Here is an 11628-nt window from a genome sequence, read left to right as displayed (position 1 = left end):
CTCCTGCTCCGTGGCTCGACGACACATTGCGAGCTCACAGAACAGGGCTCCGGGCAGCCGAGCGGAAATGGAGGAAAACTCGCCTCCCTGCGGACCTGGCATCCTTTCACTCCCTCCTCTCTACATTCTCCTCTTCTGTCTCTGCTGCTAAAGCCAATTTCTACCACTCTAAATTCCAAGCATCTGCCTCTAACCCTAGGAAGCTCTTTGCCACCTTCTCCTCCCTCCTGAATCCTCCTCCCCCTCCTCCCCCCTCCTCCCTCTCTGCTGATGACTTCGTCAACCATTTTGAAAAGAAGGTCGACGACATCCGATCCTCGTTTGCTAAGTCAAACGACACCGCTGGTTCTGCTCACACTGCCCTACCCTGTGCTTTGACCTCTTTCTCCCCTCTCTCTCCAGATGAAATCTCGCGTCTTGTGACGGCCGGCCGCCCAACAACCTGCCCGCTTGACCCTATCCCCTCCTCTCTTCTCCAGACCATTTCCGGAGACCTTCTCCCTTACCTCACCTCGCTCATCAACTCATCCTTGACCGCTGGCTACGTCCCTTCCGTCTTCAAGAGAGCGAGAGTTGCACCCCTTCTGAAAAAACCTACACTCGATCCCTCCGATGTCAACAACTACAGACCAGTATCCCTTCTTTCTTTTCTCTCCAAAACTCTTGAACGTGCCGTCCTTGGCCAGCTCTCCTGCTATCTCTCTCAGAATGACCTTCTTGATCCAAATCAGTCAGGTTTCAAGACTAGTCATTCAACTGAGACTGCTCTTCTCTGTGTCACGGAGGCGCTCCGCACTGCTAAAGCTAACTCTCTCTCCTCTGCTCTCATCCTTCTAGACCTATCGGCTGCCTTTGATACTGTGAACCATCAGATCCTCCTCTCCACCCTCTCCGAGCTGGGCATCTCCGGCGCGGCCCACGCTTGGATTGCGTCCTACCTGACAGGTCGCTCCTACCAGGTGGCGTGGCGAGAATCTGTCTCCGCACCACGTGCTCTCACCACTGGTGTCCCCCAGGGCTCTGTTCTAGGCCCTCTCCTATTCTCGCTATACACCAAGTCACTTGGCTCTGTCATATCCTCACATGGTCTCTCCTATCATTGCTATGCAGACGACACACAATTAATCTTCTCCTTTCCCCCCTCTGATAACCAGGTGGTGAATCGCATCTCTGCATGTCTGGCAGACATATCAGTGTGGATGACGGATCACCACCTCAAGCTGAACCTCGGCAAGACAGAGCTGCTCTTCCTCCCGGGGAAGGACTGCCCGTTCCATGATCTCGCCATCACGGTTGACAACTCCATTGTGTCCTCCTCCCAGAGTGCTAAGAACCTTGGCGTGATCCTGGACAACACCCTGTCGTTCTCAACTAACATCAAGGCGGTGACCCGTTCCTGTAGGTTCATGCTCTACAACATTCGCAGAGTACGACCCTGCCTCACGCAGGAAGCGGCGCAGGTCCTAATCCAGGCACTTGTCATCTCCCGTCTGGATTACTGCAACTCGCTGTTGGCTGGGCTCCCTGCCTGTGCCATTAAACCCCTACAACTCATCCAGAACGCCGCAGCCCGTCTGGTGTTCAACTTTCCCAAGTTCTCTCACGTCACCCCGCTCCTCCGCTCTCTCCACTGGCTTCCAGTTGAAGCTCGCATCCGCTACAAGACCATGGTGCTTGCCTACGGAGCTGTGAGGGGAACGGCACCTCCGTACCTTCAGGCTCTGATCAGGCCCTACACCCAAACAAGGGCACTGCGTTCATCCACCTCTGGCCTGCTCGCCTCCCTACCTCTGAGGAAGTACAGTTCCCGCTCAGCCCAGTCAAAACTGTTCGCTGCTCTGGCACCCCAATGGTGGAACAAACTCCCTCACGACGCCAGGTCAGCGGAGTCAATCACCACCTTCCGGAGACACCTGAAACCCCACCTCTTTAAGGAATACCTAGGATAGGATAAAGTAATCCTTCTAACCCCCCCCCCTTAAAAGAGTTAGATGCACTATTGTAAAGTGGTTGTTCCACTGGATATCATAAGGTGAATGCACCAATTTGTAAGTCGCTCTGGATAAGAGCGTCTGCTAAATGACTTAAATGTAAATGTAATGTAAATGTAAAAGCACCGTTCCTTGTTTTTATAGTCAACACACATCCTTGTAAGAGATGAGAAAGGGCTGCTACTCTCCCGGATAAGAAGGAACTCTTCAATACCTGTTTGATGTGGGCCCTGACCAACTCATTCTGGAAAGAGTGGATACTGCGGTAGGGCTGATCACAAGTATAGCACTTTGTTTGCTAAGAGTGAAACTGATGTTGGGTGCACTAATCTGATCACCCATAAGATTCTACTAACGGAATCTCATGGGTGATCAGATTAGTGCACCCAACATCAGTTTCACTCTTAGCAAACAAAGTGCTATACTTGTCTAACAGGGTTTTGGCTTGTAGTTGCTCTGCACTATCAAGACCCTCAAAGGGAGGGAAGTCCAAAACGTGCTTCTCACTGGGACTGGCTACCTGAGAAGAAACAAAGGCTGTACACTCATGGGAAACTCCATCTGCAAGGAACTCTACTTGGAGTCAGTTTCAACTACTACTCGAGCCATTTGTATTAATCAACATGTGTGGGTCCCATTTTTCATGAGCTGAAATAAAAGTTCCCAGAATTGTTCCATATGAACAAAAAGCTTATTTCTCTCAAATGATGTACACAAATTTGTTTACATGCCTATTAGTACGCATTTCTCCTTTGCCAAGATAATCCACCTGACAGGTATGGCATATCAAGAAGCTGATTAAACAGCATGATCATTACACAGGTGAACCTTGTGCTTGGGACAATAAAAGGTCACTCTAAAATGTGCAGTTTTGTCACACAACACAATGCCACAGATGTCTCAAGTTTTGAGGGAAGGTGCAATTGGCATGCTGACTGCAGGAATGTCCAACAGAGCTGTTGCCAGATAATTAAATGTTAATTTCTCTACCATAAGCCACCTCCAATGTCGTTTTAGAGAAATTGGCAGTACATCCAACCGGCCTCACAACCACAGACCATGTGTAACCACGCCAGCCCTGGACCTCCACATCGGGCTTATTCACCTGCGGGATCCTCTGAGGAGGGGGAGGGGGGTGCTGAGGAGTATTTCTGTCATTAATAAAGCCCTTTTGTGGGAAAAACTCATTCTGATTGGCTGGTTCCAAAGTGGGTGGACCTGGCTCCCAAGTGGGTGGGCCTATGCCCTCCCAGGCCCACCCACTTGGCTGCTCCTCTGCCCAGTCATGTGAAATCCATAGATTAGGGCCTAATTAATTTATTTCAATTGTCTGATTTGCTTCTATGAACTGTAACTCATTAAAATCTTTGAAATATTGCATGTTGCGTTTATATTTTTGTTCTGTATATAACCCTGCGAGGGATCAGCCAAACATCAGATTAGCCAATATTGGTGACTGGAACATAAGCTAGTACTCTCTCCGCTAGTGTAGCACATGGGGATGTGAGAAACTTACTCCTCAGCCTGAAGTGTCCGCACTTGTGCCAGTGAATAGCTAGCTTTTCGTGAGGCACAACTGGTAAGACCCTTCAGGAGGGCGGTCACGGTGTTAGCAAGGCAGAGGTCCAGAATTTGCGCAAGGCATGGGCTGAATCGGAAACAAGTGGTACTCGCTAAGGAAGCAGCGTGATCCGATCTACAGTTGCGCTCAGTTCTGATCACCGACAACGATGAGAAAGCCTATAGGGAGGAGGCCAGAGACCTGGCAGTGTGGTGCCAGGACAACAACCTCTCCCTCAATGTGAGCAAGACAAAGGAGCTGATCGCAGACTTCAGGAAAAGGCGGGCCGAACAGGCCCCCATTAACATTGACAGGGCTGTAGTGGAGCGGGTCGAGAGTTTCAAGTTACTTGGTGTCCATATCACCAACAAACTATCACGGTCCAAACACACCAAGACAGTCGCAAAGAGGGCACGACAACACCTTTTCCCCCTCAGGATTTGGCATGGGTCCCCAGATGCTCAAAAGGTTTTACAGCTGCACCATCGAGAGCATCCTGACCGGTTACATAACCGCCTGGTATGATAACTGTTCGGCATCTGACCGTAAGGCGCTACAGAGGGCAGTGCATACGGCCCAGTACATCACTGCTTCCTGCCACCCATGCTAGGCGGTGTCAGAGGAAAGCCCCAAAAATGGTCAAAGACTCTAGTCACCCAAGTCATAGACTGTTCTCTGCAACCACACGGCAAGCGGTACCGGAGTGCCAAGTCTAGGACCAAAAGGCTCCTTAACAGATTCTACCCCCAAGCCATAAGATTGCTGAACAATTAATCAAATGGCCACCCGGACTATCTACATTGACCCCCCCCATTTGTTTTTACACTGCTGCTACTCACTGTTTATTATCTATATACAGTCACTTCACCCCTACCTACATGTACAAATGATCTCGACTAACCTGTATTCCCGCACATTGACTCGGTACCGGTACCCCCTGTATATGGCCTTTTTACTGTGATTTTATTGTGTTACTTTTTTAAATTATTGTGTTACTTTTGTTTATTTGGTAAATATTTTCTTAAGTCCTTCTTGAACTGCATTGTTGGTTAAGGGCTTGTAAGTAAGCATTTCACGGTAAGGTCTACACCTGTTTAATTCTGCGCATGTGACAAATAAAGTTTGATTTGAATATGCATAAAATGCATTCTCCAATTGCAACGTCTGCCTATGCCCACATATATTGTCTAAAGAAACATTTATATGCTTAATACTTGAAAACACCAAGTTAGGCGTAGGCTATCTAATTTCAAAATAGTTCAACCTCACTGGCAATCGTGAATGATAATTCTTCACGTTTTACTGGTGAAAATTCCTAACTACATCTCCATTCCAATCACTTGATTGACCTCAATCAGTGTCATGGGAATATGCAGATCTTCTTGAATTAGTTTTGTGAACGAATTTGAGCACATGGTTCTAACAAACTATTAACATTTCTTGTATTTTGTTTCAATCAAAGCATATTTCCTGCCTAGTGGCACGCTCCGTTGTGGCGCAATAGCAATTGAAACAAGCATGCCAGGCCATGACAATGAAAATGGTATATTCTGAATCAAGGGAGGATGGAGGACAATCAACAACTCATTAGAGGTCTTTTTGGTGTAACAGTAATGTTACAGGCATACCATGCTATGATTATTATATTTGGTTCTGTTATGTAAAATGCTAATGATCCTTATGTGATCTTGTGGGAGTTTGATTCAGCTTTGGTCTAACTTTTTTAAGCAAGCACCATTGTGAAAAGTGATACTCTTCTATTTGTAATAATAACAATAAGTGAGTATGGCTATTAGGCATAGACAACAGATTTTGATTCGATTTTAAGGGATTGGAGCACCCTCTGTCGTGCTGAAAGGACAGCACCAGGATGGTGCAGTGGTGTTGGCACCCCAATGGTGGAACAAACTCCCTCACGACGCCAGGTCAGCGGAGTCAATCACCACCTTCCGGAGACACCTGAAACCCCACCTCTTTAAGGAATACCTAGGATAGGATAAAGTAATCCTTCTAACCCCCCCCCCCTTAAAAGAGTTAGATGCACTATTGTAAAGTGGTTGTTCCACTGGATATCATAAGGTGAATGCACCAATTTGTAAGTCGCTCTGGATAAGAGCGTCTGCTAAATGACTTAAATGTAAATGTAAATGTAAATGTCACTTCTGGGTTTCACTGCGCAAGAGGAGGTCTGTGGGATTTTATGAATATCAAGGCAGACACACAGTGAATTTAGATTTTTTTTCAACGTTATGATTGGCGTCCACAGTGCACACAAGTTCTCGCAACCGCCAGAAAGAAGGTAGGAAAGAAACCACCAGTACTAAATCCCTGCAGAACCATATAGGCCACCTACCGGCTCTCTAAAAAGTCGGGCAAAACAAATACTGTCTATTATATTGACAAAGTAGTTGAGTGACCTCTCTAACAATTAAAATACATGTCCTCAAAGATGGAAGGACAGGCGGGAGAGGAGGCCAGATCAGGTGGGACCCTTGTAGCCAATTAGAGGGCAGATACGCGTGTTAACAATGGGACATATAGATAGATAGAGGACTCATCTTTGTATCTGTGCCATAGTCTACCACTGTATGAGTCACAAAACCTAGCAGTCAAACACGGAAATGGTTAAAATCGGTTTTCCACCATTAATTTGATCCATTGTGGATATATAACGCATGCTCACTCTCAAGTTGAACTTGAACTTGTTGACTGATGCCATTGTGGTGGGTTCTAGGAAGATGGGAGCAGCTGTACACCCGAAGACTGCAGCCAAAGCAGCCAAGGCACCTGTCTGTAGGGTGAGTAGTATTGGTTGGTACAGTATGTGCCTTTAGGTTCCTCTCTTAAATTGATAAGAATTGTGTTGATATAGCTGTGTTTTAGGCACAGCTTTCTTGTTTTGAGTCTGTTAAGTGTGTTTCTGCTGGAGTTGACCTAGTATTTTATATAAAGCCTACCTTACACATCCAGTTTCTCCATTTGTAACTCACCAACCAAAGTCACAATATGCTGTTTTACATTTTGTCTTATTTTTGCTGGTCTAATTCCTAAAATGGAAAAGCAGAAGAATCTGTGCGCTCATGGAAAGCAATACTGGTTCAAATGGTGCTCTTCGGTGTCCAAGGTTTGTGGCATTGATGAATGTTTACTTAAATTCAGATGTTTATATGTTACGTATAAAAGGCATATTTATGCATTATTTAATATTTCGATAAAAAATAATAATATGTAATTGTTGTAGTTCCTGTGTTTGATGTGATTGATGGGTGACTAGGTGCATTCTTGCCAAATAAATATGCTTGTTCATTCATGATTTTGGATACATTCTGCAATGGCTTAATCTGGCTTTGAATCTGCAACAGAACATGTCAACAAGCTAGTTCTGAATTGCTTTAATACAGCAGTACATTCTGACACCATGAATTGAAATAGATTTCACCCTGTTCATATAGTTGGCAGAAATTATAAGAGATTAAATAAAGACCTCCACCGGCTAAATAGGATCTGGTAAAATAAGGGTATGTCGCTAACATCATCTAGGTAGGTAGCTAGCTAGCTATATAGCTTCTTTGCAAAACAAATTGCCTAGTATTCATTGCACATTATAAATATCTGACTGCTACTAGGATACTATTCTGTACAAGACAAGACCAAATGCATAAATAAGACAAATATTAGTTAAACAAAATATGGATCAGTAAATTAACATTTTCAATATACACTGAGTATATAAAATATTAAGACACCTGCTTTTTCCATGACATAGAATGATCAGGTGAATCCAGGTGAAAGCTAGGGTGGGGAAGGTGTTCCTAATGTTTGGTATACTCAGTGTATCTTTCGTTTTGGATCAAGGTAGCTAGCTAGTTGACAGCAAAGGTGTCAGCTAGAGATGGCTGGAACTTGCATGGATTTGTAGTCTTGCATGAAGTCTACTTTGTTGTTAATTAGCATGTTCGAATCTGAGAGTAAATAGAGCTGAATATATTGATAAAAGTCACTTTGTCCAAGAGAGATTTACACGGTTATCAAAACGTAACCCCAGGGTAAGCCTACACAAACACAGGCCTTATTTGAAGTGTTTCTCAAATCCAGAATGAATAACATGAATGTTGGAAAAAGGATTGGATCCATTTCTTTGTTTGACCGCTAGGTTTTATGGGTATTATGATGTGTCCACTGTGGGGCTCAATTATAGCATCTGTGACAGCTTAGGGAGCAACATCTCCATTTTAAAGCAGTCAATTTTCTTCTTCTTCATTGACTGATTGCTACCAACTCATAGGAATCCTCACCCAGTTGACTACTTTAAAATGGTGGAAGCCCGCAACAGAGCTGCCAACTCTCATGCATTGGCCATGAGACATTTGATTCTCTTCTGACGCTCACACGCCACACCTCTTATATCTCACGCATTGAAAAATACTGCTTTTATTTTTCGAATTGTATAGTCAGTACGTTAAATTTTCAACTGTGCTCCAAATCGTTTTGAAATCGGAGCATCTGAACTTGCAATTTAACATCACGAGCGGAAACGTCTATCATTGTCCTGTCCTGCCACAGCACTGTGAACCGCGATACATTGAAGCATATGACGTTTTAAAGAAACACCCCTCAAGATTAGAGTGTAGCTGAATGGAGAGAGAGAACTCTCTGCTGAGTTTATAAAACTGTAAAAAGTGCAGCATGGTAGCACTGTATTATGTACAATGTTGCCAACAAAATGAGGTTGGTGTTACTCCTGTTCCTATTGCAGAATGCAGCCTTTTGACAGCATGTACTACAGTCGATTTAATCCACACTTGCATTAGTCCCCTCGTTTGGTGATTGGCATTTAGGCTGTGACAATCAAAAGGCAACAGACAGACCTACAGTATGTTTTAGCAGGGGAGTTTGGTAGGGTAACCTGACGAGTAACTGCAAAAATAATTTTGTCAAACAGATTGTGAACACAAAAGTGTACGTTTGATTCTAGAGGGGTGTAAGGACCGATGCCGGAGATGAGAAGCATGTACGGGGAGTCAAACATTTAATCAGGAACAGACATGAAACAAGACAGGAACAGTGTCAGCACACGAGTATACAAGGACATATGACAATCAATGCTGAAGTAGGGAACAGAGCGGGGAACCAGACAGATATAGCGGAGATAATGACAGAGGTGATTGAGTCCAGGTGAGTCCAATAATCGCTGATGCGCATGACAGGGGGAAGGCAGGTGTGCGTAATGATGGTGGCAGGAGTGTGTAATGCTGGGGAGCCTTGCGCCTTTGAGCGCCAGGGCGGGGGAGCGGGGAAGATAAATATTAAAATCATTTGGTTATGGTGTAGGGGAAAATGTATGTCAACTTGTCTTCAGGAGATTTTATTATCTATTTACTTTATTTAGCCTGATCAGTGGAACAATTCTCATTCTTAACAATGGGCTAAAATATAGGGTAATTACTGTGCTTATTACCAAGAACACTACTGTTATTCCCCACACTTCTATTATTCCACTTCTTCACAACTTTGCCAGTGTAATCACATATTTTAAATCTGAAATGCCTATTTGTGTCTTTGAAAATTAATTAAATGAGGCTATGTATTGTTGAAGCCACCCATGGACAGTTTGAAATAACTCATACAAATAAGCATTGGATATCAAATTCTCCAGGCCTCAAATATAATTTTTGACATTTTAGTATTGTGCACAAGCTAGGCAGAGATGGTAGGAGGACTCACAACTCATAAACACATCATATTTTGTCTATGTAGAGTAAGATGATGGCAAGGATCTTCAACTAGTAGGCATAAACCACCTGAATATTGATATTCATTCGATTATTCTTGAAGGCTGGGTGATTTTGAGAAAGTATTGTTATAACAAGAACATTTTCAAACACCAAGCACTTGGGAAACATTGATCAGGGGTGGCCAACCCTCCTGGAGAGCAAGCAGGATTTTCTTCCAGCCCTATTTCAAATGACAAAATTTTAAATGTTTGTGTCCTTACCTTGTAAGCAGTCTATGGACAAGGAAATTGCAATCTATGATTTGGTTACCCACTGCCATCAACCATTAATAGTAGTATTTCCTGTGCAGAGCCAGGTTTAGTAGTAACACTTCAGCTTTCCACCTGAGAACAGAGATCAGTCCCTACTTCCAACCTTCCCACTGTTTCTTCCATTTGTCTGTCTCCCCATCTCATGTAATTACTGTCTGAAAAAAGTGTCAAACCACCTAAAAAATATGTAAAAAAATATTAGCATACTTAAAATTTCATCCCCCAAAGTAACAAAGTTTTCACATTTTGACTGTTGATTTATTGTTCAAAGCATGCTGAATACGCCTGACCTGTGTTTTTTATTTTCCACCCTGGTAATAGGCCTAAGCCATGCCAAAATACATAGAATGGCAGGAAATTAGCTTTAAAACAGTAACATTTTACTGGGGAAGACCCCCAGATCCCCTGTCTAGGGGTTGTGCCAGGGGGAAATTAAATTCATAGAGCAACTCTCACTCCAAGCTTTCTTGAAAAGTTGTCAGCCCTGCCTCAATGGCAATGCCGGTGCTAAAATGTATCCACGATGAGTCCTCTATCTATCTCTATGACAACAGGAACAACTCTAATATAAAGTTTTTTTTTTCTTCCAAAGTTGCCGAAATGCCAATTTCGTCCACTTATGGATTTGTAATAACCTAATTATTACAAAACGTCTATTCGATTAAATAAGTCCCACATAGCAAATGAGCAATAAAACATGTTGTTGACCAAATTCGACACTCATTGACCTCCATTTCTTGGACAGATTTTTGGCGGAGTATAACCTCTCGCTTCGCCTCTTCCTCTTTGGATAAACAATACATTCTTGTGGATATTTTGTCCCAAATGTCAGCTGAAGGACAAACCGCACATCATACCGGTAAAGTAAGTTAAAATGTAATTGTATTCAACGTTCTGGCTTGTAAGGAACATTTACACGATTTTGCAAGCATTCGTTTCATGTTGTATACCAATTAATTGGGTATTACAGTTTGATTAATCAGACTATGGCATCCGTTAGTACCTACAAAAATACGCTAATGCTATGCCTTCTATTCTCCACCAATGACTGTCTAATACGAGTTCTCCACGCTTAGTGATTCTTTAAAGACGTCAATTCCCATGCACCACCAGGAGTTGGACGTCATCAGGAAGTACCCGTAGTCAGAAATATTTTGTTGAGTTTTGTTGTTGTCCAGCAAAGGTAGGTGTTTCTGAGTTTCTATGAAATAGAGTTATGCCCAAACACTATAATTGAATACTTTAGACATTGGCACATGTACTGCGTATTCGCTATTTATCTACATAGCATGCCAAAAGAGAACGTAGCCTAGATAGTGATGGAAACAACCCTGCCAAATGAACTATGACCCATATTCATGTAAGTTGCCCGCGGCAGTCATTGAATAGATTTATATTGTACAAAACATTTTATCAAGCTATATTGACTGCACAGTAGCATGTAACACAATGTATTTTATCAAGCTATATTGACTGCACAGTAGCATGTAACACAATGTAATTAATATATATAGTTAATAAAGGTGTTCATATGATTTAATTGTTATGATAGGCTAACTGCACACGGTCACACTGAATAACATGTTCATTACATCACATAAAATACATCAGAACACCCATTTTTCAACAGTGGTTCCATTCATGGCGCTTGCTGGTGTGCGTGTCATCGAGCTTGCGGGCCTGGCCCCAGCGCCCTTTTGCGGCATGATTCTGGCTGACTTTGGCGCCAAGGTGATCCGAGTGGACCGGACCAAGGTTGCAATGGCAATGGACACGCAGGCTCGAGGCAAGCGCTCGGTGGCGATCAACCTGAAGAGCCCAGAGGGAGTAGCTGTGCTGAAAAGACTCTGCATTCAATCAGATGTCGTCCTTGAGCCCTTCCGCAAAGGTCAGATATGTTCACATTTGGATATCTTTGAATACTTCAGTTACTGAATTGTGAAAATGCCCCCTTAAAGACTAGATATATGGGGTTATTGAATGCCACTTTATTCGATAGAAACATGGTCAATTATTGACAGGTGATAAGA

General features: G+C 43.4%; 1 protein-coding gene across 3 annotated transcripts in view; it reads left to right on the top strand.

Annotated features, from left to right (window-relative positions):
* Nucleotides 1-10676: 10676 nt before the first annotated feature.
* The window catches only part of amacr (alpha-methylacyl-CoA racemase), a 79209-nt gene continuing 78257 nt past the window's right edge, over nt 10677-11628 (top strand). The window contains exons 1-2 of one of the 3 annotated variants that reach the window (XM_071350224.1): nt 10677-10781; nt 11229-11486. In XM_071350224.1, the coding sequence (XP_071206325.1) occupies nt 11240-11486 (247 nt within the window). In that variant the 5' untranslated portion in view covers nt 10677-10781; nt 11229-11239. Of the gene's footprint in view, nt 10959-11209; nt 11487-11628 lie in introns of all 3 variants that reach the window. The other 2 variants (XM_071350225.1, XM_071350223.1) reach the window with 2 other exon arrangements.

This window comes from Salvelinus alpinus, chromosome 18 (genome assembly GCF_045679555.1).
Source record: "Salvelinus alpinus chromosome 18, SLU_Salpinus.1, whole genome shotgun sequence".
NCBI lineage: Eukaryota > Metazoa > Chordata > Actinopteri > Salmoniformes > Salmonidae > Salvelinus > Salvelinus alpinus.
The sequence above is the reverse complement of the archived record's forward strand: the minus strand, read 5'-3'. Positions and strand labels throughout refer to the sequence as shown.